We start from the raw sequence: 26,640 nt of genomic DNA, 5'->3' as shown, positions 1-26,640 counted from the left end.
CTAATTTGTGGCAAGCAAAATATAAAAGAAATTTTTGCAATATTTCTGTAGTATTGTTTCCATTGTCTATTAAATTCATGCAATAGAACAGTCTTGAACAGCAAACCCATAAACTACACTTTAACATCACCCATTTTAGCTGAGCTTTGCAAATACTTAAGTTTTTCTTCTCCTGCCAGAGTAAGTTAAGAAAGCCAAGGTTTTCCTTTTGTTTTCTTAGTGCCACACTAGAAACTGAGAAGATTTTAGGACAGCTCTGGGAGCTGTTAGTGAAGATTTCTCACAAGGCCAAGATCTGAAGTACAAAAACTATTGTTTTGCCTTAATGCAGAAACAAGCTTGAACCCTAAATGAAACTTGGCTTCTTTTTCAGAAAACAAGCTGGATTTCCAAAATATATTTATTTGCCAGAGCATATTGCCTCCTCCCTTGCAATCTGCAAGGATTTTGAAGTGAAGGCAGATATTGTGCCTGGTGTGGCTCCTTGGGGGGATTTCTAAGTAACAACCAAGTGCTGCTGCCGTGCAGATGTCCAGATTTACAGGGAGGGAAATGCTCCCTGCTCCTAAGAACAGCAGCACAGGAGGGATTTCTGCTGGAGAAACGTCAGGGCAGAGGGCAGGAGCCCGGAGGGGACGTACATTGATGATGGCATCAGTCTGGATGTAGTCCATGTCGGAGTTGCGGAGCCCCAGCTCCTTGCCCCCGCGCTGCGTGGTGCTGACAATGCCCGTGGTCACCGTGTTCTGCAGGGAAAAGGGACTTCCTATGGCCACCACAAACTCCCCTGGCCTCAGGTCTGCAGACTGACCAAGCAGAAGGACTGGCAATTTACCCTGAAAAAAAAAAAAAAAAAAGGAAATTCTAATGTTAAGACCCTGCTCTGCTGGCAGAACAAATGTTATGGAAGTATGAATACATTCACAGGGTAGAGGAAAAGAGAGAGGCTTTTATCCCTCAAGGATTTTGTTCTGTTTTCTTTGAGTATTTTTTTGTGTGGGTTGGTACAGGTACATCCAGTGTGGGCTCCTTACACTGGAGAACTTTTTCCACAACAGGTACCCATTAAATCAAGAACAATTAAAAGACCAAAGGAATATGTATGCTCTGCTGTACAAAGCAAACATCTGATGATACTAGAAATGAGCCACTTCCAACACTTCTTGAAATAATTAGCAAACAGCTGCTGAAAATATTATATTGTTGGAGAGTGAACACTAAAGAATCATAAAAGCAATAGCCCAAGAGTTTTAAGCATGCATGTGTACAGTTAAAAGCATTTTATATTCTCACAAGGCACCAGCTAATGATTCATCTTGCTTTCTTTTAATGAAGTATCTCTTGTAAATAATTATATTTCCTCCTACATACAGTGATGTCTTCCTCTGAAGTTGTTAGGATTTAAGGACCTGATGTGATTTTTCTGTTATGACAGTAGAGGATACCATTATACCTTCCTTTCAAGATCTTATCTCTAAACATATTAAATATCACATAGTTGAAGACATTCCCACTAAAACATTCTTAAAATCCAAACACTGCACTGTACAGCAATTAAAAATAATAAAGGGGAGGGAAGGTTGGATCCACACTTGCCAATGAATCAAGGGTGTTCTGAAACAGATCATGCTTCAAATAAACACTTTTTTTTTATTCATCACCTTCCTGTACAATACACATTGAGTGCCATTTCTCCCTTTCTTCACACTTTTAAAAGTTAATCTCTATGCTTACAGTGATGTTTTTAAATATTTTTGTTTTATCTGTTGTCTAAATGATCCTGGCCTTCCCCAGGTAATTTAACCTGGTATTTAACCCATGGTATTTAACCATGTCACTAGACTATTTCTATTAGCAGCAATGAACCTGGACACGTATAAGTGAAGGTTTAGACTTAAGGATTTGGAGAATTAGATTACTGAACCCAAAAATCAAAACAGAATTCTGGAGGCATTTATCTTTTGCTTGGCAAAGCTAACTTGAACCTAGCTTTCCTCCAGCTTGACCTACTTCAAGTTTTGGCAAAAAGAGAAAATATTGCATGTTTAATTTGGAAGCTCACTGCTGGCTCTGAAGGGATTTTGTTACCAGCAGTTTGAAAGCCTGACTCAATAAGTCATCCATAGGGACAAAAATGCAGCACTATAAGCTAACCCAAATTCCCATCACTTTGTACTTTTCACCTACAGTTTATTTCAAATATCCTAAGAGACAGACAATGCCTGCAAAGTAGAAAGCAATAAAAATGGCATCAGTTATCTCTACATGCTGCTGCAAATACAGAAGTTATGGTTTTAATGTTTAACAAGACTGGTCTTGTGTATCCTTTATCCAGCTTTGTTACAATCCCACCAGAGAAGTTTTATTCAGATGAGCAGATTGTTTCAATAAAATTCATTACCAGCTCCCAGACAGGGTAAGATGCTTTATGGAAACTTATCTTTCAGTCTCCAGACAGAAAGAAAATAATTAAACCAACTGCTGGTTCAACAGAGAGAGCTGGAAGAGCAGCAGAACAGGCAGCACAGAAAGCAGAAAGCATTTCCATGTTTGTTTGCATTCAGAGGGAAGTTATCACAACCAGCAATGCCCTAGTAATTATTATTAATAATAATGATAAAATACAGCCCTTATCAGTGCCACAGGCACAGATAAACCCAGCTGTGGCTTAGTTCTGGGAAGGATGCAGCAGCTCTGCCCAGTTTCCCCATCACAGCAGCAGCATCCCAGGGCAGTCCCTGCTCCAGGCACAGCCCTGGGGACATCCCAGGCACATCCAGGGGAGGTGTCCAGGCCGGGGCAATCAGGCAGTTGTGATCAGCTCACACAAACAGCCCCATCTGGGTCATGTTTGGACACAGGAGCACCCTGGCCCTTCCTCCTCTCAGCAGATGCTATTGAACTTACGTAGCACGTGCTTGCAAGATGCCATTGGTCAAAACCAGCGTCTTCTTTTGGCACTGCTTTCCCTTCTTTAATAAAAAAAGAAACAAAAAACCCACACAAAAGACAAAAAAGTGGCGTTTGTTTATATCCCAGTGCACTGAACACAGATACTTTGCAGAGAAAGAGGACATTTATCAGCAAATGAAACAGGGGCAAGCAAAAGAAAACAGAATACTTTTTTATGTTTCATTACCAGGAAAAAAAAAATAAAGGCTGGTCGTGTACAAAGTTAAAATATTTATACAAAGTTCCTGAGTTGTAACAACAGTCACAAAGCCAAAATTGCATCTGGCAGCAGAGAGAAAGTACAGGAACGGCCTGTGACTAATACAATTCTGATTGTGCTGAGTTTTCAGGGCTGTGCCTATACTAGCCAGGCTCCAGTTCAAGCTCTGATGCTGTATGGATTGGCTGCAGGTCACCCTGTGATTCAACACGCCTTCTGGAAAGTCTGGCTAACCTTTCCCTTGCTAGAAACTAAAATCCATTGCAAAAACCTCCTGGTCCTGCACACATTATGAAACACAGCTTTGGAAAACGTGTCCACTATTCCTTGTGATTTCCTGGTGTGGGCAGAACTGACACACTGACAGCACTGCACGTAAATGTATTAGTGCCCCTACAAAACAATGCCATGAAGAATTGGTTATATACATTAGAATATATGTGTTATCATGGCTGTAAATTTGGGGGTTTCTCTCTAAAATAGCTTAAAACATTGCCACACTCAGCATTAAATTTTCTGTTGTAAAAAAAAACCAAAACAAACTCAAGTATTTATTTACATTGTGCACATGGTTTTGAAATGAAACCAGTACAAAACCTATGAAAATCCCGTGATGGAGTGGGAAAATCACCCTTTTTCAGCCCAGGAGGAGCCCTGGCAATGCCAGGCAGGCACTGCTGGCAGTGCTGTAACCAGGATCGTGTCAGAACACCCTCTCTGTGCCCTCACACCCTGCCACTGGCCAGCTCATCCCCAGGAAGTTAAGGAATCCTGGTAAACTGAGTGTGAGTTCAGGCCTCTTAATAACTATACTTAATAAATGTGCATTCTTTAATCTTTACATAATGTCTGATGGCCGTCAGGATGACATAAGCACCACTCCAACTCATGATTCTCCTGCTTTAACTACAGATTTGCCACAGCAGATAATTAAAAGTGCCAGGCAAAGGACCATGCCTTGCAGCACCAGCAGCAGGGAGCCAGGAACACCCAAACCCAGCTCTCCCAGTGACTCACTGCACGGCCTTGGGCAACATATAATATCTTTTCTACCCCTGTCTTGTCTAACTCTTCCTTTGATGAAGCCTTGGGGCTCTGCTGGATCCATGTTTACTTAATAAAACAAATCTGCAGGCAGGCATTCTGCAAGCCCACAGAAATAGGACTAAACATGTAAAGCCCTAAGTGGCACATGACTCACTGTTTACACCCAGCCAGAGAAGGAGCCATTAATTAGGGTTAATATTTTAAGGCTTTCACATCCCAAAGGGCTTCAGACATTTTTATATATGGATTTGACTCAAACCCTGGATAAACACAACTCCCACGACACGGAGAGCTGCACACCACCACAAGAACAGGGCACAGCTACAACAGGGCACAGCTGTTGTGGCATGGGGAGAGGTAGAGATCAGCATCATCAGCCAGAGGGACCCAGAGAAATGGAACCATTTAGGTTGGAAAAGACCTCTGAGATTATGGAGTCCAAACACCAACCCAGCACTGCCAAGGCCACCAGTAACCCATGTCCCCAGATGCTGCATCCACATGGCTTTTCATTCCCTCCAGGAATGGGGATTCCAACACTGCCCTTCTATGAGGAATTTGTCCCAAAATCCACCTGGAGCCTGCCCTGGCCCAGCCTGGGGCCGTTCCCTCTGCTCCTGTCCCTGTTCCCTGGAGCACAGCCCGACCCCCCGGCTGTCCCCTCCTGGCAGGAGCTGTGCAGAGCCACAAGGGCCCCTGAGCCTCCTTTGCTCCAGGCTCAGCCCCTTCCCAGCTCCCTCAGCCCCTCCTGGGGCTCCAGAGCCTTCCCCAGCTCCGTTCTCTTCCCTGGACATGCTCCAGCCCCTCCGTGTCCTTCTTGCAGTGAAGGGCCCAAATCAGACCTCAGGATTCAAGGTGCAGGGCCAGCACAGATGTTCACCTGGTGTCCTCTAACAGCACAACTTGAGCCAGGTAAAATAAGGGAAATCTGGACAAAACAGCTAAAAAAAAGGAGGAAGCACCAACCACCACCAGGCACAGCCCCTGCCACGGAGAAATGGAAACCCAGAGACAGACAGCCATAGGCAGGAGGCATTTTGGTTTGAACTTTTTCACCCATGAAATAAGTGAATGTTTCTCTGTCCTCGCACAGAGAGCAAGTAAATCCCTCCTCTGTTCTGTAATCCCCTTCATTTGTGGATGGAAAGTCAGGAATTTGCAGGAAGCACTTTGCAGTTCAATAAACGTATGAAGAGGAGACAAAAGTTCTGAGTTCAGTTTGTGTTAACCAGCGACAGATCTCCTTCATGCTTCTTATTTTTAGGTGGGAAAGGCACAGATGCTGGTATGGAACACTAATGCAGCTGTTAGTGTAACTGGCAAAACATGTAACTGTCCTGGGAATTGCATTTGTGTTCTGACTAATTCAACTTTCAGAATACGTTATGGCAAAATAAAAACACCAGTCATGAGCATATAAAAATATGGAGTATCATCTACAATCTAGAAACTGCTTGACAGAGAGTCAAAGAAAACAAAAAACCCAGGCTGAACACATTACAAGCCTCCAGAAGTATTTCATCTATAGTTAGAAAAGCAAAACTGAGTCTCCTTATCTAAATATGGAGCATGGGAAGCTTGCAGAAAAAAAAAAAAAGAAGAAGAGGATGAAGTGTTGTTTTGATATGTCACCAGGTTTTCAATTGCCTGGCAAGAGACTGCTGCTCTCCCTTAAAAATAAAATACAAATGAAATTACAATCAAACAAAATAAAAATAGTAATAAAAAATATGCTGGTGCTGGCAGACCCACCCTGGAGATGTGTTTTGCTGCATGGGAAGCTGGACACCAGCACATTGTCCCCACACTGAGGACTACTAGAAGCTGAAGATGGCAGAAAACCACGGCTGCCTGAATTGATGAATAAGTCAGAGTTAAGATCCAAGCTTTTTACAAACCATTTCATTCCTATGGGTCCTGAAGACTTCTGGAAGCAATATGTGGGCTTCCTCAGGCTCTCGAGAGGAAGCAATGTATTAACCAGGCACAGATTTCAAAGTGAAATAGCATTTTAGTAAAGCCACTTACATCCGGTGTCCAAGTAGTTTGTTTCTTCAAAATGTGGGCTATTAAAATATTGATGCATAAACAGGGAAGTTTGCTTTCCTGCATCTTCCAGGGGAAAACCAAATCCCCTCTGACCACAAAGATACAGACACTCATTGCCTCAGGAAACCACCAGGGGAACGAGGGCAGAAGGTCTTGTTGGTTTAAAAGTGTCAAACAAAGTGTTTATTAGTAAGCTGCAGGAGAAACCTTAAGCTGAAGGTTTCAGCTGAAGGGCTGAAATGTCACCACAAATTAGAGACGGGTCACAACCCCACTGCTGCTGCACCATGCAGATGCCAAATCCTGCCTGGGGCAAAGAACCAGGAATGGCCACACCGAGGAACAAAACTCTGCAGGACCTGGCCTGTTTCCTGTGTGATTTCAGGGTCAGTGTCTCATGGCTGGTTTTTAAGCACGTAGAAAGAAGGAACACCTCACAACAAAGCCATTCACCCTGCTCCTCCCTTCAGTGCCAAACCACAGCCATCATTTTTGTGGACAGAGCTCCATTTCCAGGGCTGAAAAGGGTCTCCAGGCAAAAGCCACCTCCACCTCCCATCACTTTGGGCTTCCAATTTCCATTTGGGTTGGGTTCTTTTATAAGGCTGCCCCCACCTTAACCCTGACGTTGTCCATTAAACCAGCCTGAAATTTCCTCCCCTCCTGCTGGTGTTTATTTTTCAGCAGCTGTATCACACATTCTGATTTAACAAGGTAGTTATTTGCCTTGAGATGAATTCCACAATGCAGCTCTGCCAGCAAAAAAGCATCTGCTCCCTTTGGAGTGTTGTGCAACAGTTTTGATGGGTTTCACACTCGCTGCAGTATCACACGTGCCATGCAGGACAGATTATTTATTTCACCAGTCCCTGCCTATGCTGCCAAAATCCAACTTTTTCTAGGGAAGTCTTATAAATTTTGCATGCTCATATCCAAATTGTCTGCAACTGCACTGCTCCCTTTTAGTGGTGTGGTCTCCTCCTTGCATTTGGAAAGATATTTAGATTGGATTCATGGCTAGCACACTGATTCCAATCTTACTTCCTACTTTCAACACTCCAGCAAACTGCTCTGTGTCACCACAGACATGAGAAACACTGGTGCTCTCTTTTATAGACTGTAAAAACAAGCACATTTTAGGACTGGAACAACTGCTCCGAGGTTTCTGTTCCTCATTGACTGCAAGATGTTTTTCCATGGAGAAGAATTTAATCAGGGAAACAGTTCATCCTCACTGCTGCCCAGGTTTTACCACCCTCCTTCATTTCCTACTGCACTCAGCAAAGCCAAATTAGTTCTAGCAATGTTTTTGACCAGATGTTCACACCTTAGAGGAAAGCAGCATTCAGGCTGCTGCAAAATCTGAAGAGCTGTAGGAATACCAGCTGACAGCCTGATCCCATACTGCAAGACCAGCTCTGTTCCTAATCACAGAGCATTCGTCACCCTTCAGATCCTGCCTTAACATGCCACACATAAAAAAGAAGAAAAAACCCTTCTGCATCTTTGATGTCACCTTCAAATAATTTATTCCAATTTAAGAACTTCACCTCTTACTTCAGAAAAATTCTTAGGGATGGTTTTCATGCCATATCCAGATTTTTAAGGGGTTATTTGTACCACCCCATTGGCTTCTTTAGCCAGCAAATACATTTCAAATTCAACAAATTATTGCCCCTGTGATTTTAAAAAGTCTTTTATGCATCTGAATGAGTGCAAGGCATTCCAGTACAAAAAGGAAAGCTCAAACACTGAACTTGAAAGGGTATATAAAAATGCCCCATAAAAGTTCAGTCTGGGAATCAATTTCTCAGCTGACCACGTTTCCATTTTAACTTTTTTTTTTTGTGAACACATAAAACATTGTTTTTAATTCACAAATGCAAAGTAACACCTGTCCTGTGAGCAGAGGTGCCTCAGGCCTCACCTTGGACTGGGATTTCCCAGTGCCATGTTACCAGAGCTGGCTGGAAATCTGGGTCTCCCATCCCTTTAAATTTCCCCCTAGCCTTCTCAAAATTATCCTGAGCTGCTGGAGGAGGCCAGGAGGAGAGCACCACCCAAGGCACTGCCTTGTACAGCTGATAAGATGCTTCCAAGGGCAGCTCAGACCAATTCCAGCCCTGTTGAGCAGTGGTTTCCACCCCATGCCCATCTGGATGAATTATCTTTTTCCCAAGCTGGTTCCAGGTTCTCCCTTCCCACAAGCAGCTTCCCAGGACAACTAGGAGCCATTTCCTCGGGGTATCAAATAACATTGAAGCCCATGGCTGCTCTTTTCCTGAGTCCTCAAAGTGACCATCACAGCAGTTCAGTGTCTCCTCTCTGCCACCTCTCTCCTCTGAGTTCAGCTCCAAGTCCTCTCCTTCTCACCCTGTCTGCTCTCCCCTCCACCTTGTATTTCCAACTTTAAAGCACTTCTCCAGCTCCCCTTCAATCCCTGCCCCATCCTAATGCTGCCAGGGCTCAGGGTGTGGACATTTCCCTTTGTTTCTTGCTGCTTTTTCTTATTTTAAGATAAAAATGAGAAAACAAGCGATGCCATGAAGACAGAGAAAATCAACACAGCAGAAACATTATTGGTACTGTTTGGTTTTTAAGATAAAAATGAGAAAACAAGCGATGCCATGAAGACAAAGAGAAAATCAACACGGCAGAAACATTATTGGTACTGTTTGGGTTTTCTGCCTGGTTGCTGTTCAGAAGCTTTTAAAAAACAAAAAGATTTGAAGTATAAAGGTGGCAAGGGAGCAGCAGGAGCACTCAGTGCCTTGGGTCATCCAAGAGCTCTGCGTTAGGCGCCTGGCTTAGTCATGAACTCTGGCACAAACACTTCTGACCTCGCTGGGGAATAGCTCTGGACTAAAACAACGCTGCAAGATCTACACATTTCTGAGTCATGTGTTTCAAATGAAGCATTCCTGCCCCTTAAACTTGGAGGTCATCAACTGACAGACCAAAGGAGGGGAGCCAGCGTGAGCAGCACCCCAGACAGCCACGTTCAGCTCACTGCAGCTCCATTACACAGCATTTCCACACAATGTCCTTCTTGCTACGTGTGCAGAACCTCCTGACAGCTTTTCTGCTGTCAGTAACGCTGACAGAGGAACATTTGATATGGAGGGACATCATAGATGGGAAGCTGCTCAGAAAACCACTTGCAGTGTAAGAACATCTTTCCAAGCTGGCTTGAATTTCCATGCTCAAGACGCTCCCTAAGGTATTTTCTGCTTTACTATCTTCATCAAATCTATCCTCTAAAAGCCATTTGTGACTTCAATATAGCCACACGAGACAGAGCAGCACAAGCAAAACACCCCCATTTATTCTCTGAGACAGAGTTATGTCAGATAAAGTGTGTGCAAACCAGCCAGCAAACTGGGGTGTTGTTTTTTATTTTGAGGATGCATAAAAAAGTGCTATGTAAGACTTTCACTGCACTGAGAGGTGACAAAATTACCACTGCCACCCACAAACTTGGCTTCTAAAAACATGTATCCACCTAGTTCATATATTCTCAACAACCCAGCCCAACAAACAACTTGTTTTTCCTTCAAACCTGAAAATCAGCGACAGTTTTTGGAAAGGAGGACATTCAATTAGAGGAACAAAACGTGTCTTGTTTAACAACTCACCTGAGAATCTATTTTAATTAGTGCAATGTCTGATTTTTCATCAACATCTTTAATTTTGGCTTCGTAAGTCTCCCCATTCTTCAGCTCCACCTTCACCCTGTTCTTGTTGGTGACCACATGGGCGTTGGTGACTATCAGCCCATCCTCAGAGACAATGAACCCTGAGCCACTGGCAACAGGAACTTCCCTCTTGGAAAAAGGAAGTCTAAAAGACAAGGGAAATAAAACGTTTATTGCTGCAAAAAGATGAAAGGTCACAAATCATTCCAAATAACACACAGCCAAAAGGAGTTTGGTGAGTTCTTAATGTTTTAAGATATCTCTTGTTACTCTCATTAAGAAGATAAAGCACATCCATTACTTTAGCTAATTATTTTTCCATGGCTCTTAAATTATTCTTAATTCTTAAGCATGACAAATATTTATTACCTCAAAACCTCTTTGCTATTTCATACCATCAATCAACATTTCTGTCACACTGGCAGCTGTTTTCAAGAATTAAATTAAAAATTAAAAACAAAAAAACAAAAAACCAAGACTGGGCATCTTGTTTACTTGCGAAATAATTCAATGTGGACCACAGCAGGAGCGATCTTCTCCACCACATCTGCAATAAAGTTGTATTTGTGCCTCAGGCTGTTCGGATGTTCTTGGCCTGAAATAGAAACAGAGGACGTGTCATGAGTTCTTCAAGTGACTGCAGGAGGGTCATTGCAAAACACCTGAATTAAAAAAAGCTCTGAGTGGGTATCTTTCCCTTCCTTAAAAGTCATCTGCAGCACGACCCTTGGCCCCAGATTTCCTCCCTGCTTCTCTGCACAGAGGTGGAGTGCTTTCTCCTTAGGGAAAATGACCCACGAAAGCTCCTGGTGTGGAGTGCACCCCTCTGGGCCATGGGGCAGCGTGGGCTCACCCCACTGTGGAGCCCAGGGATGGGGCACAGGAGGAGCTCAGGGTTTATTCCCTGTCTGCACCGCCCACTCTCCCTTCGTCAAAGGCATTCTGTACTCAGATGCCTCCATCGCTGCCCTCCTTTTCTGGATGGTCTACTTAGCCTGCATGGTCTTCCCAGATTAAACAAACCAGCTCTGTTCCTCTGCCAAAATACGCCTTCTTGGAGGGTTTTGAAGTCTCAGGCTGCTGCTTTTGTAAAATGCTGAGGACACAAGAGGTCCTGGCCCCAGAGCGAGCCCTCAGCAGCTGCTGAGAAAGTTTAACTTGGGTACAAAGCTGGGCTTCCTTTCCCACCAGTGTCCCCACACAGCCTGGCCCAGCAGCCCCTGCCTGGCACCTACATGTGGGAGAGCCTTCCACACACTCACCCAGCCCCACTCAAGGCATCCTTCCCACCCCTGCATCCTTCCCACCCCTGCATCCCGAGGTCCATCAGCTCCACGGAGGGGTGGATCCCACCCTGCTGTGGAGCCACTGAGCCACCCCCAGGGCTATCAAATGGATGTGACAGCACAATGGCACCACAAAGCTCTGCATTCCTGGGCAGTGCTGCCACAAGAGCTCCCTCAGCAGGGGCCAGTGGGGTTTTCAAAAGCCACTGAACACCCAACGCCCATTGTGGCCAACAGAAAACCTGTCTGCACCAAGAGAAGTTTAAACATTTCTGGGAAAAACTCACAATTCTGATATAGCTTCTCCTTCTCAAGCCGTTCAGGGGCAAAACATTGCTTTTTAGAACATTGGGTTATTTTGTATTCCTCCAGAGGAGAGAAACACCCTTTGTTTTCATTTCAGTTTTATCTGGTGCATCCATCTCCTGTTATACAGGCACAAGCCAAGCCTGTAACAGACTTTCAGAGGAGTATTAATGGGTTGTGCTGCTCCCATCCATCTTTGCCATTTGGCTTCTAAATCCATGCAGAGATTAAAGCAATAAGCAGCTTGTGGATGCTGTAAGTGCCTTTGACGGTGTAAGAGGACGATTTATTTGCAGAATCATAGCAGGACTATCCCATAAAACCATCCCAATACCAAAACCCCGAATGCCCTTTGCTATTGGAAAAACCAGAGAGGAAAACCGTGCAAATCTTCAAGTGCACACTGGAGGCAATAATGATTTGGGAACGAGATGCCCCTGCTTTTAACACTAACCAGACACTGCTTTGATTCAGGAGTGAACACGTTCCAGGTGACTTCCCAGTGCCAACAGCACACGCTGTCCCTCAGGAGAGGGCTGCATGCTCCACCCTAACACCATCTGTCACTCAAGAATAGGTTTTTTTCTTATTTATACCCTGCGAGACATCCCAGGGGCTTTTAAGTGCAGCCAGTCACAAGCAGCAGCCACAGCAGTAACCACAAAATCCGCTGTGCAGTTTCAGAAATGTTTATCTGCTTTAGGGAGCAGCAACATCGATCAGGAAACTTTTCTCCTCACCTCAGTTTTCTTTAAGAGTATTCAGTGCTTTCTGATTTACACAGGAGCTGTTGCCCTTGGGCTTTCACCCCACAGGGCTTGCTGATTGAGAAATATCAATTTACCAAACGATTTATATTCCCTTCCAGAAATATTCCATATCAAACGAGTCATGTCATTGCTGTAAAGCTGACAATTATAACAAGGAGAGTTTTGGGAGACTGCTACAATAGGAAACGCAGTTTGGAATTATCCACTTGCATTAAATAGGTGCTTGGACAGATTATCAGATGGGATTAACGTGGTGCTGGGCTAAAACTCCACAGGGCACTGCTGCAGCCATGGATATGCTTTTTGATCAGTGCTTATAAAATGATTTCATCTCAGCTGCAATGCTGTAGACATCCAAAGGTCACATCCTGCCCTTGGGAAAAAAACAAAACCTCCACGGATGAAGGAACTACACAGGCAAAGCACAGCTTTTTTTCATGCTTTCAATCTTTTTTGCTTTTAGCTATTGAAGAAGAAAAAAGGATGCCCAGGCTGTACATGGTGAGACTGCTAATACCTCACCTCAGAGCTGCCTTCCCTTGGAACTGGAGCCTACAAAAGCCAGGATTTCAGAGGCCAGTAGTATTTTGTCCATGATCCACCCCCTCATGCAGTCCCAAACTAAACTGCAGAGCGAAAAAAAAAGTTCAGAATTTCCTACTTTTGAAAAAGTTAGATAATAAATACTAATTCATGGCATACTGACCCAAAAAGCTCCCAGCAGCTGGCCACGCCTGCCTATTGCTTATGTATTAGGAATTCCTGCATTGTGTAACACAGTTTTGCAACTGCTCTTGAACCACTGCCCATTTAAATGGAAAACATACCTTTTAAAGCAAAAAAACAACAGTCAAAGCACTGATCTTGATGGATTCATCGATGCGTGTTAAATGTTAAAATTCCTGTAAACTGGTCTTTATCATCAACGTGAAATCTGAAGGCTGTAGTAAAAGTATTGATGCATTGAAAATTATTTTATCACTGAGATAAAGAATATTGTAGGGGGGAAAAAAAGCTGATTTCTCTTTGGGATTACTGAGCTGCACAGATCTTTCCTACAAGAAACCACCTCTGTGTGAAATTTTACTTAACATTTGAACCTAGGCACATGGAAGCTTAAAAACACCAACATTACAAATTTAATATGGGCAGGTGCTCATTCCTCAACCACCACAGGGCAGTTTCCAGCCACTGCAGAAGACAGCAGTGAAACTGAGAACTTCACCAGGTATACTTTCCTCTTCTCTCTGACACATCTATTTTCCAGCTGTGCTCATAGCTCAGGGCCTTTTAGTAGCAAATATATGGTTTTGGTTTTGGTTTTGGGGAGGGGGGGGATTTTTTTTTGTGGAGGTGGTGTTGTTTTGGTTTGCTTCTAAATCATTGAAAGCTGGGCTTGAATAAAGTTCTAGTTCCTAAATACCTTCAGGCTCTGATGTTCAAATCTTCCCAGACTGCTCCTCTTTCTATTTATATGCTGTGATTATTGTGTTTTGTAATGTTTTCATTGAACTATTGCACAATGCCCTAAATGCCCACGAGCACGCCTAAGAAACCTTTATTAATTACATTATAAAGATGATTGTTGTGAATTTAGTTAATGACAAAAAAAAAAAATCACCCAAAATACAAATAGGTTATAGCATGAAAAACTCCCAAGGCAACTAATTCTTCAAGGACTTCAAAGGTGTGCTGGCTGCCAGCCCTGAAATGAGAAGGCAAATCTCTGCCAACTGGCATTAACAGGGCTAATAATCAGTAAACAGACTGCTAGGAGAGCAAGACAGAGTACCAAGCCATGAAAAAAAGCACACCCAGCTGTAAACAACTGAAGTAATTTGGTTTCATGAAGAGGAGCCAAAAAGCAAATTAAGATCTGGGTTCTGGTTAGGTCATTACTCAAAGTGGCATCGATGCAATGATGCTCACAGCTCTCACATGCTGCTTTTGGTGGTTATTTTGAGCTGAACTGAAGAGATGCTTTTGGAGATAGAAATCTCACCAAAGTAACCTCTCCCCTTCTGCTGGGAGAGCTGTCTGCTGCTCTGGAAGGGCTGCTCTTGGCATAGAGAAGAGAGCAGGTCTTCAAACAAAGCTTTGGGCACATCTCAGTCAGACACGGGGCTTTTCCCCAGCCAGTTTTCACCCCTTTTCCCCTTTTCAAAAAGGGGGTTCAGCTCTCCTTCCCACTGACTGAAGGGAGGAGCAAAGTAATTATCCAATTTAATGGGACTTTTTGTCTTAGACACAGTGAAAGGGGATAAAAGGCACATCCCAGCAGCTCTCTGTGCCACCCTCACTGAAGAGCTGCAGCCTCTGGGATAACTAAAGATGTTAAACTCCCCAGGCTGCTGAAAATAGGTGAAATTATTTCCTCCTGCACTCACCACTTGTTTAGACACACACAAGGGTTTGAAAGCATGGCTTGGGCTTGGGATTCTCTGCAGAGCGAAACCAAAAGAGCTGCAGCACTCACGAATCCTCTGGGCTGCCAGAACCGGTGACTACTGACACAAACCACAAACCAAGTTTTGCTTGGAGAACTTCCACCCTCCCAAATAAAAATCCAGCCTCTGGTGTTTGTACAAACTTCCATTCATGCCATAAAAACCTCCAAACCTCTGACTATGGAGACAAAAAAACTCCAGCAAAGGTGCTCAGCTCACTGCAAACGGGGATCAGCAAGCCCTGCTGGAGAGAGACAAGGAAAAAGTGTGGGAATCTGCTGCCACACTTTCTTTTTTTAAATTACAGAAAGCTGCAAGCCTAAATATTCCACTTCCTATTCAAGGATAAGTTGTGTAATTCACAAAAAAAAGGGTATTACGCAATGAAAACACTAAGAAAATAAGGAACAACACTCGACGTGTCACAGGCAATTTGCTCAAGAGCAGCTCTTAGGTCATTGGAGGGAATTTTGAGAGGTCTAAACCACAGCACCTTGTTAATACAGATGGTATTGCATCAGTTATTTTTCCCCCTGTACAATCCATGCAGAAACTCAAGACACCTCACAGATTTCTGGGAGGAAAGTCTGCATTACTGTGACGTCCCTAAAAGCAGAAATACTTTCATAGCCATAAATAATGGTAGAAGAAAACGCTTGAAATCTCTCCAAACAGTAAACTGCACAAATCTGGTCTTCACTTAAAATATTTCCTGCAGCAAGAACCACTGCAAGATTAAAGTGAGGATTTTAAGTGAAATTGCTATTTGGCATAAATGCACACGTGCAATGGGAAACTGAAGTCCATTTTCATCACCATAATATTTAGATGATCAATTCCTTCTTGGCAGTCTTCAGCAAGGACTTTGTATTTTCCCTGCTAATCCAAAAGCAGAAACTCATTCATTTTAATCACTGATTTTAAACAAACCCCAAAGATCTGCCAAGCTAAACAAAATAAAAGGAATCTACACAAGTTCATAGAACAGAACAGCTCCCAAATTAATGATAACAGGACAGATTTCAGACCAATGTGTGGTCGCTCATAGAACAAAAGAACATTTGAGTAACAAAATAAAGGTGAAAAAGTTTCATGTTTTAATTGATATTCTACTCATTCACTACTGGCCCTGAGAAGATCGTGGAAGGGAAAGGTATTGAGGATCCAGTTGTAGGAATAAGTAAAAACACAAGAATGTTACAAGAATATCTGATGTCCCATCCCTGGCAGTGTCCAAGGCCAGGCTGAGCGGGGCTTGGAGCATCCTGGGACAGTGGGAGGTGTTCCTGACCATGGCAGGGGGGAATGGGATGAGCTTTAAGGTCCCTTCCAAGCCAGACCACTCCATGATAGTAAGAATGGTCAAGTTATATGGAGAGAATAACATAAATAGTTCTTGTGTATTTATAAAACAGCAAGCAACAAAAAGTATCTGAAGATAATGAAATGGCAAAGCAAAGCCTTCAGAAAACTTTTGTCCAACCTCTTTAGTCCAGTTTCTTTCTTAGTGGGAATCAGAGCTCTTTGGCATCCAGTACCAAGGCTGTTCAGGATGTTCTTGCCACTGAAAATGGTCAGTGGGCAAATTCCTTATCTAACATGCCCACAGCTTTCTTCTAGGAAGTTCCTACATAATTTCAGATTTACACTTTCATATTTAGCCAAAGAGGAACTTTTCCTACCACTTATCTACAAGCAGAGTAAGTGGGAAGTTAACCAGATGCAGAACACCTTTGTTACAGCTCAGCTGCTGAATTGGATTGGATTGGAAGGCTCTGCAGAGATTGCACAGGATTGGAAGGTGCATCTTGGTCCAGGCTGTGTTACTCACTCTCCATGCAACTTGTAAAAAGCAATTTGTGCTTTAGTGTCTTCGATTTAGCTCTAAAATGGGCATAACCCTATTTTATCTGATTGGAACAATCTCAGGCCTTAGCAACCCTTGCAGAACCTCACAGGGAGAAAATATGTATATAAAAACTCTCAGGAATGCCAGAAATTCCTTTATAAACCAAGTGCACTGGCTTGAGTGCAAAACAGACTCACAGTTATAGCAGCAAGGAACAAAAACCATCAGACTTTTGAGCTAGATGAGGCTCAAAAGCAACTGGGTGTCAGGCAGGAATCCAGAGAGGAGCGACAGCTCCATCTGAAACAACAGGAAACTGCAATTCCTTCTGTAAACAGCAGCGGTGAGGTGGGAGGAAACCCAGCTTGGGCATAAACAAACAGCCCTGGGAAGGAAAGGAAAAAGGAAAGGAAAGAGGTAAGGGAAAGGAAAAAGAGAAAGGAAAGGGGAAAGGAAAAGGAAAGGAAAGGAAAGGAAAAGTGCAGCCCTAGGGGCAGGAACATGCTGTTCCTGCATCAGCATTGCCATATTCATCCAGTGCTGAGGGGGGCTTGGCCAGGATGACAAATTAATTGGGAGCCAGAAGCCCTCTGACAAAGGCACAGAGCTCTGGTGGCCGTGCCAGCAGTGCCCTGCACAGGCAGCAGGAGCAGGGAGATGCTCAGACACACGGAATAAAGGTGAAGAACAATTCAGGACAAGGGCAAAGAGTGCTGAGCTCAAAAATATAATTAAAAAACATTGCAGCAGCACTGTCTGAGCTGGAAGCACATTACTTACATTAATAAATGTAAGTCAGGTAGTTATGGAAAAGAGTCTGCCTCGTTTCCTGCAGACAGAGGAACAGAGTATTTCAGCCAACAGGTTAAAGCAGACAATTCTCTTCTCTGCAGAAGGCTGAAAATACAACAGATGAGTCAGGAATAATTTCTCCTCTCCTTTTTTTCAGCCCTGCTCAGTTTGTGTCCCTTCCAAGTTGGGTCATCACCCTGCTTTACCTCCCAGCTCCAACTCACTACAGGCAGAGAACCAGCAAAATAACCTCAAAACTCCCAAAAATTAAGTACCAAGGACGTGGTAATTCCTGTATCCCACATGTAACCAGCAGCTGCCTGATCTTTAGAGTTCCTCTTGAAATTATAAACCCATTAAGATCTCATTTTAAGTATGTGAGAAACTTTCACACTGCATCTTCAGAAGAAATCCCTGCTTGAGAGAGACTTAGCTTCAATTTCCAGGAACCCTGGTATGAGGACACCAGGGAATAAAAACAAGTTCTTGTTTTCATGCTTCTTAAACGTCTCTCTGGCCTAAAAAAAACCTCTTAAGGGGAAAGCCTATAAAAAGCTTCCTAAGATGCTGCTTTTCTGCAGCTGGAGAAGGCATTGATTTCACCACTTCTCTGTGGCAGGACTTAGGGATGACATGGAGTTGATACAAATAAGGATCAAATCTATAGGAAAAATAGATATAAACCCCTCAGAACAGTAATAAAACAGACATCACTCCTACTCTGGGGTGCTTTAATTGTACAATACATGAACCCAGCATAATTGCATTGCAAAGCCTCAATAGCCTGAAAAATCTGTCAGCCTTTGGCAGCGTTTTCTACATCTGTCTCAAGAATCACTCCAAGACCACCCAGATTTGTTTGAATGTGGACATCAGAAATCAGTGAGTGGCTGGGAAATGAACGTGGACAGATGTGGATGTTCCTTCTGCCACCCTACCAGGAGAGCTGCAGTAAGGGGCTGGCACTGCCACTGGTGAGGCAGCCAGTATCACACAGCCCTGCTGCTCCTGCAGTCCTCATGAAAGGTTTAAAGGACAGCAGGTCTCAATTTCACCCTCTCAAATATGCATTTTTCAAAGATATTTAGAGTCCTAATTATTATATTCACTGCTCTCCTATCATCAGCAGCTATTTAAATATTGATATTCTTATCCCCACACCTGTCCTGCTTTATTTTATGGACCATCTGAGTATTTTTCATATTTACAAGTGGCTTCTGCTTGCAAACTTTCAGTGTGTGAATACAAAAAAACCCCCAAGGGTTAGCCAAGCTTTACCTTCATAGATTGAGGTCTACACAGAGGTAGAGAAAGGGCAGACACTCCAAACAGTGCCTGTGCCGTCCTGGAAAAAGGAGTGAATCATCCTTTTACCACCACAAACGTTGAAGCATGAGATTCCTGGGGTGTTGTGTTTATTTTGGGGGTGGGATGCTGGGAGGGGAGAGACTTGTTTGGGTTTTTCTTCCTTCCTAGTGCTTGGGCCACCCACTCCTTCCCTCCTCTAAGAGGGCTTTCTGCGGATGCAGATCGACAGATCATCGATGCTCTTAGCAGGGCAAAGCCAAAACTGCAGCCTGAAAGTTTGAGAAATAGAGTAATGGAAAAGAAAAGTAATGGAAAATGGAGCAGCAGTGCTGGCAAGGTGCAGAAAACTGAGCAGGGACTCCTGAAAGCTCAGTTTGCTCTCAGCCCTGCTGCTGGCTGACCTTGAGCAAAGCTCTTTATCTTTCCCTGCCCTAGATTCACTATCTGTGGCATGGGGCAATGACAGCGGCCTCTGGAAAAATATTGAGAGCTCCTCCTCATGTTACCCTCTGCTACAGAAAATATTTCAAATTTTAGGCCACCGGGTAACTTCTGTGCATGGTTACCAGATTTACTAAGCATTATTTTATCCATCAGTTGTCTGGCAACAAAAATCCCAGTGCTACCAGAAACATCTGAAGCACCACAGCTCGGTCTCACTGGGATTTCTAGCAGTTCTGCAAAAGGGGATGCAGGAATTATTCACTGCACATCCCTCTCCCGTGTCTCACCAAAAAAAGGCTTTACAACAGTGATGAGATGGAAAGACTGAGAAACCCTGATGGGGAAAAAGTGACAGAGACAAGAATGAGGTTTGGTTAACCAATACCACAGAGTTCTAATGGCACTGCTTGCAGTGACAGGGCCAGGTACCAACCTGGTGCCAGCCTGCAGGAAAGGCAGAGGAAAATGCATCTGCTCACACATGAAACACATATTTGCTTTGTTTTCCCACTTTTTTCCTCCAGAAACAAGCTCCTGGCAGAGCACTTGTAGCAAATTGCACAACCCAGCTGACCTCCAACCTTGTGCTTCCCCTTATCAGTGCACCAGGGTGCCTGATATTAACCCAGAAATTAAAGAGCTGCTCTGCTCTGCCTGCATAATTCGCCTCCAGTTGCTAAAATGTGGTAGCAAAGATCTTCTCAGTTTATTGAACTTTAAAATAACCATTCCCTGTGTCCTCTCTCACAAGCTTAAGATGTCATAACTTTCCTGTTACCTACAGATATAAGGTCAATATCCATTAGTATAAGATCAATTATTTTATAGCCCTTTGATATAAGGGAGTGGAGGGTTTTATTTTTTAGTTATATTCCTCTCTTTGAAGCAGGACAACCACTTTGGGAATCACAATGACCTTAATTCAGAAGGCAAAATAAAGTCTTTTATTCTACATCCTGAACACAGCCTCCAAAATAATGTCAGGTATTCACTTGGGCCCAGTTGCAAAGGCAGTGGGACTCAGTGCCAAGTGCAGCCAGGGATCCTAGAGGCCCCAGCAGCTCCTGGGAGTGAGGAATGGCTGCATTTACAATACAGTTCCACAGTACCCCAGTTTCTATTTCTGACGTTGCTTTCTTTCACTCCAAGCACATGTAAATTCACATTTGAAAAATATTTTCCAGCTTCTCCTATTTCTTGGACGGCAGAGCCCGAGAGCTGCTCAGGATCTGCTGCCTCCCTCACATCCTAACAACACTCCTGCTGCTTACTCATGGCCTCAAGTATTCCTGCCCAGTCCACAGGTACCTTTAAATTTCAAAGCCCAGAAGATGAAAGGATTGAATCTTTCCTTGTTCCAAATCTGCATTTACAGACTTGACTGTTTGAAGTTTGGAGACTGCGAAATTACTGCCTGCTCCTCGGGAAGGAAATCTGGATGTGGCGAGGAGAAAAGGTGAGCTGCTTCTGACAAACCACTTCTTACAGTTGCCTCCTCTCCAAGCTGAATACTTGGCTTTGGAAAAGCTTCTTTATCCCACACTTGGGAATTGGTTCTCTTCTGGAAATATGTTGCTATTTATTTCCATTGCCTTCAGCTGCCTCTTCATTCCCTCCCTCCCTCCCTTCTCCTGCTGCAGTAAAATAGACTTGAGGAAAAGTTGGAAAAGAGTGATGTTCAGACCACCCAAAGAGCAGCTGAGGGAAGAGATGACATTTAGCAGCACTGGAATGCTCATTGGTGCACTCAGACCCTAAAAACCTGGTGCTCCTGGGTCATCTTTAATAGAGCTGGCACGTGCCAAGTAACCTGCCAGAGCCTCCCAACACTTCTTCAGCACACAAATAACAATAATAAAACCACCACCATGTGCCTGTTATTATCTTCAGGGAAGCAGCTGAAAGCCTTGTTCATAACAACAGTACCAGCTTCCCTCTTGATAAATCTCTGGCCCAGTTCCCAACCTTCCCAGCAGATTTCCCAGCTGAGTTTCCCTGGTTATTCCTTCCTGCCAGGCTCAGCACTGCCAGCCATCACTCTGCCAGGCACAGGAATGCAGGCAGGTCCCTCTGCTGCCCATCCTCACTCTCAGGCTGCTCTGGAAGGACTCAGCTCATGACAAATGGGCTGTTGACCACAGAGCTCCTTTTCTCCTGGCAGGTAATGACACTGAGACATTTGGATGCCTGGTGCATTTCAAAACACAAAGTCGGCCACTTTGCAAGAAACTGAGTGATTTTTTTTTTTTTGCTTCCCCCTTGCTGTCTGTAGAGCTGTGAAATCAGGTGATGGGGTAGCAGAGCCTGTATCTCAGAGACACACAGCTTTCTAGACTGAGTTACCCCTCACTACCTTCTCCCCAGGCAGTCCAGCTGTAATGCCCTGCTCAACCCCAGCCATAAGAGCTCCCATCAAACCCCAGATGTGACATCATGGTGTGAGCACGCCTGGGACCCAAGGGAGAGCCACCTGTGGCAGATGCCAGCAGGCTGAGGACTGCTGAGCTCACCGAGATACCACATTAGACATGGCAAACCCAATAAAAATACGAAAACATAGAAAACCAGCTCAAACCCAGGCAGAAAATAGTTAGAAATGGAGAGCAACCACAAGGAATGTTCCCCTTCCTTGGGTTGATGAGGAAAGGACAAATCCAGGTTAGTTTACATTTTACAGTGTGAGGAGCACGGCGTGGAGACAAGGGCACAGTGTCCCAAAACGCCTGCCAACACTTGTGGGAAAACCGAGGAAGGGAATAAAGCCTGGTTTAAGTTGTGTGCTGAGCCCTCTTTCCCTTGGTCAGCAGGAGGGATTTAAGGCCACCAAAAACATATTTGCAGAAGAAAAAGAAAACATCCTCCCATGTGCTGAACCTCACCACTGAACACCGAGGTCTCGTGGCAGCGCCCTCGCTCCTGGGTGAGGGATGCTCCCACACAGCCACAGCTCCTGCCCAGGGCACATTCACCTCTCTGTGGGTTTGGTATCAGCACACACAGAGCTGCAGCAGCACGGGCTCGGCAGGCCTGAACACCCTCTGGCAGCTCGTGCTCTGATGGAAAGGGATTTCTTTAGTGGCAGCTGCAGCTCAGGAACGCTGCCCGGGCTGGGGGACAGCAGGAGGTGGCACTGCTCACGCTGCCACAGCACAGCTGGACACTCCTGGGAGGGACTGGGGTCTTTTAAGGCTCATTTTGCACAGGGAATCGTCCCCCTTCTGCACACAGACCCACAGCAACCTGCTGCTGCCTCTACTGCATCCTCTGAAACACTGCTGGTGTTTGAAGAGATTCCCTGGAATCACTGATGGACAAAAACCAGCACTGGGAGTGAACTGTAGGAGATGAAAATTGAAAATGACAGAAAGTTTTACTTTATTTTTAAGCAATATATACAACACTGTACTTGACCAGCTACTGCAATAGTGTGAAGTTTAAAGACAACAACAAAAAGTGCTTTCCAAACCCTTTCTCTCTGTTCCCATTCCTTTGTTTCCCAAGGCTGTTGCATTGTATTGACCAAATTATTTATGTGAGTGTGTTACTATGAAAAAAATGGCTAGAGGTAACTCAATCTTTAGGTAGAAAAAGCACTCCTGATGATGAACTCAAAATAAAATTAAAAATTAATTACTTTAAGGGGCCAAATATTAGGCAATGCTTTTTCAAAACATCAATTTACAGCCTACTCTCCATCCCTTTTTGTTTCAGGTTCTCTACATATGAAAAAAAAAGCTTTGCTGGTAGCAATGTTTGCTCTCATCCAGAAATAAACATGTGCTACTGGTTGGCTTCTCCAGCACTTTCTTTTTGTTCCAGAGGTGCAACAGGGCAAAATGATTGTCTGGAATTGCTCCTGATGGATCTGCAGCAGCAGAGCTTTCCCAGACAGGGACTCTGTGCATTTTCTGTACCCCCCACCAGAGGCACGTATTGCTCCCAGCCCAAACACAGCCCCAGTTCTGCAAACGCTCAGCAGAAAAGGCTGAGAAAACAATATTGGTTTCATGAATCGAGAATAAAACTCACAAGGCATTGTCTTACACTGGGCATCAGGAAGCTGTGGGGTGAAAAGTTTGATTGTCTCCAGTGACAGCAGATGCCAGCAACGTGCCGTGGAGCACAACACAGCTCTGACACCGAGGGGACAACCAGGGCTACAAAAAATTGATTGTGTTGGCACCAAGGCTGTGAGCTCGATCTGCAGGCTGAGCACACAGCCACCATACATCAGAATGTTTTATGCTGGGGAGATGATTACCAAGTGTAGAAAAAGATGTGTTTTAAAATAAAGGAAGTCTAGAAATGATACAACTTAGACCAAAAGAATTAATCCTCACTAAAACAGCGCTGACTTACTAAAAAGTGACTCCCGCTTCAGAAATAAAGGCTTAATTCATGCTAATTTGTACATGTTAGTCCCTAATGGTGCCGAACGGCTTGGAAGGGATAGAGAGCCTCGGCTTACGGGGTTTAATCCAGCCCGCATTAGGGGCTGCATCTTGTGACGATCATCCCCTGCTTATCCCAGCACGGCTTTGCCCCTCTTTGTGTCACATCCTGCTCCCACCGCTCCTGCCACACCAAACTTCTCCGGGCTGCTCAGCACAGCCGCTCCACTGCTCAGCCGCCCTTTCGTAACCCGGCAATGCCTCTTTACATCGTTTACAAATAATCTGCATCGCTCCTGCACTCTGAGTACTCACATTACATCGGGCCTGAGTCCTCTGACAACTAAAGAATGCAGAAGGAGAAACGCCAAGAGTTGTTACTTATCGGCGTCCATCTCCATCCTCCAAAAACCTCAACAAAAACAAGCGCAAAGCTCTAAGCTGAGCTTAACACGCTGTTAACAACCTTCTCCCTTTTCTTTTATTAATCAGAGCGCATCCGCTAAGCCGGGCCGAGGCAGGCAGCAGCCTGCTCTGCGCACCCCTTTGCCCCATCACATCCGAACGGCTCCTGCATTCCTGGCTTTATTCCCCGGGGCATTTCCCGGTGACAGAGCGCCGGGACGGCAGCGCGCTCCAGTTCTCTCTCCAAAACTTTGCTGGAGCCGCACCGCCGGCCCCGGCTCCGCAGCTGAGGGTTTGCACCAGTTTCCCCCAGTTTCGAGCCGGGCATCGCCCCTCGGTGGAGGGGTGGGAGATAAGTTTAAACCGGGTACAGGGTTTTTCACCCCCCTGCCGCTGCCAAACCTCATTCCTGCTCGGGTTTCTCGCCGAGCCGGAGGAGCGGCGGGGTTGAACCGCGGCCAAGCCCGGTCTCCGGCTCCTCCCGGGGACCCGCATCCCGACGCGGCATGAGGATGCTGGGGGGAGCATCCGCGCTTCCCCCCGCGCCCCGGGCCATCCCCCCGCAGTATGAGGATGCTGGGGGGAACCTCCGCGCTTCCCCCCGCGCCCCGGGCCATCCCGACGGGGCATGAGGATGCTGGGGGGAACCCCCGCGCTTCCCCCCGGGCCATCCCCCCGCGCATCCTCACCCTGCCCGCAGGCTCCGCGCTGGATGGCGATGACGGGCGGCTGCCGGAGGCGCTCTGCGCGGCGGCTGGCGGCCCGCAGCTGGCAGTGGCTGGCGTAGGTGACCGCATCGCTGCCGCACACGGGCTCGCTGCTGGCGCACTGGCAGCGCCCCGCGGCCGCCCGCTTGCGCACGGTGGCCGAGGCGGGGACGGCCCCGGGCGGCAGCACGCACTGCAGCCCCTCTCCGCAGGGCGGCCCCGCGCCCCCGCACGCCTCGCCCTCCTCCACGCCGCACACGCGGCAGCAGCCGCAGGCGTCCAGCACCGGCCCGCCGGGACACGCCGCGGGCAGCGCCGGGCAGCGGGAGCGATCGCAGCGCTCCGGGCAGGCGGCCGGAGCAGCGGCCAGCAGCGAGGGCAGCGCGGAGGGCAGCAGGGCCGCCAGCAGCAGCGTCCAGCCCCGCAGCGGCATCGCGGCGGAGAGAGAGGCGAGAGCGGCGAGAGCGGCGGGGCCGGGCGGGCGATTTAAGGGAGAGGCGGCGGGGCGGGGCGGGACCGCGGGCACGGCCCCCCCGGGATGGGACACCCCAGACCGCCCCCCCGGGACGGCGACAGCCCCCGGGACGGCGATACCTCCCCCCGGGACAGTGACACTCCCCCGGGATAGCGACACTCTCTCGGGATAACGACAGAGCCCGGGATAGCAAAATCCCCCGGGACAGCGATACCTCCCCCCGGGACGGCGACAGCCCCTCGGGATAGCGACAGAGCCCGGGATAACGACAGCCCCCAGGACAGCAAGACTCCCCCGGGACAGCAACACACCCTCGGGATAGCGACATTCCCCCGGGATAGCGACAACCCCCCGGGATAGCGACAACCCCCCGGGACAGCGATACCCACCCCCCCACAGATCCGCGGAGAAACTCGGCGGTGAAAGCAGCGAAATCGCGATTAAGATCGGGGGAAAGGCTGATAAGGCTCCCCTGCCAACAAGGGGAGGGGGGTGTGAACGCTTCCCCAGCTCAGGAATTACGGGAAAACAGCCCAAAGGAAGCGCCGGTAACGCTTCCAGCTGATAAGGGGATGCGGGAGCGCGGGGCCCGTGCTGTGGTGGAAGGGGTGAAGCGATACATCCATTCTGTGTAAATGTACGCAAATATGGGGCAGTTTAAATCGATATGAGTTCCGGTATTCCCGAGAGATGCCCGGCTCGGGAGGCGCTGGCCGGTACCCGAGGGATGGGAGGAAGGATGCTCCCGAGCCTTTGCTCGGCCCCGCGCTTCCCCCGGCACGCTCAGAGCAGGGCGAGGTGGATACCAGCAATTAGCAGAAGGTTAATCAACCGGAATAAAAATAGGGAAAAAAAAAAGGAGTTTTCCACCATCTCGGGCAGGCTGATCCCATTTATCCGGCAGCTGGGCACCGGCCAGAGCCCAGGGACAGCGGCCTCTGCCATCTGCTCTTCGGGCACATCCAAGGTGCCCTCCGAGGGACAGGGCATCCCTGCCAAAGCTGACAGGGAACGCTTTAACAGAGCTGGAAACTAAGCAAAGCCAATTTTTTTTTTTTTTTAATTACAAGCCGATTAAACTTTTGAACTGGATCCCAATCTATAATTATTTCAGTGTACCTTTATCAGGCGCCGATAACCAAGCAGCTAATGAAATTTACAACCCATGAGGCAGGAGGAAATGCTGTTAACTGTTAGACGAGCTGCGACCAAGGAGTTGAACTTGTCAGCAACTACAATAATAGAAAATAATTCAAAATGTTTTCTCCCAGGAAAAGTTTAACAACAAGCCATTTGAGCGTCCCGAGCACCAGCATTCCAGTTGTTCCAGGGAACACCATAAAAACTTACCAAACTGTGTGCAAAACTTACTAAACTTGTTGGTTAGTACCTGAAGCTTGGAAACCAAGTATATTCCAGTGTTCCCAGTTAAAGTTCCAGTGTGAACTCTTTATATCTGCAGTTTTCCAATGACTTCTGTGCTCTGCAAAAGAGATT

The 26,640-nt window shown here is 46.1% G+C and overlaps 1 protein-coding gene across 1 annotated transcript in view; it reads right to left on the bottom strand.

Moving 5' to 3' along the window:
- Positions 1-25,765, bottom strand: part of HTRA1 (HtrA serine peptidase 1) — a 32,523-nt gene extending 6,758 nt beyond the window's left edge. The window contains 7 exon segments of the mRNA XM_039709107.1: positions 642-836; positions 9,904-10,108; positions 10,459-10,558; positions 24,651-25,160; positions 25,163-25,218; positions 25,420-25,555; positions 25,666-25,765. Of these exon segments, the coding sequence (XP_039565041.1) occupies positions 642-836; positions 9,904-10,108; positions 10,459-10,558; positions 24,651-25,160; positions 25,163-25,218; positions 25,420-25,555; positions 25,666-25,765 (1,302 nt within the window).
- Between the last annotated feature and the right edge of the window lie 875 nt (positions 25,766-26,640).

Source organism: Passer montanus, unplaced genomic scaffold (genome assembly GCF_014805655.1).
Source record: "Passer montanus isolate IOZ18808 unplaced genomic scaffold, ASM1480565v1 scaffold21, whole genome shotgun sequence".
Classification (NCBI taxonomy): Eukaryota; Metazoa; Chordata; class Aves; order Passeriformes; family Passeridae; genus Passer; species Passer montanus.
Note: the sequence above shows the minus strand (reverse complement) of the source record. Positions and strands in the feature narration are given on the sequence as shown.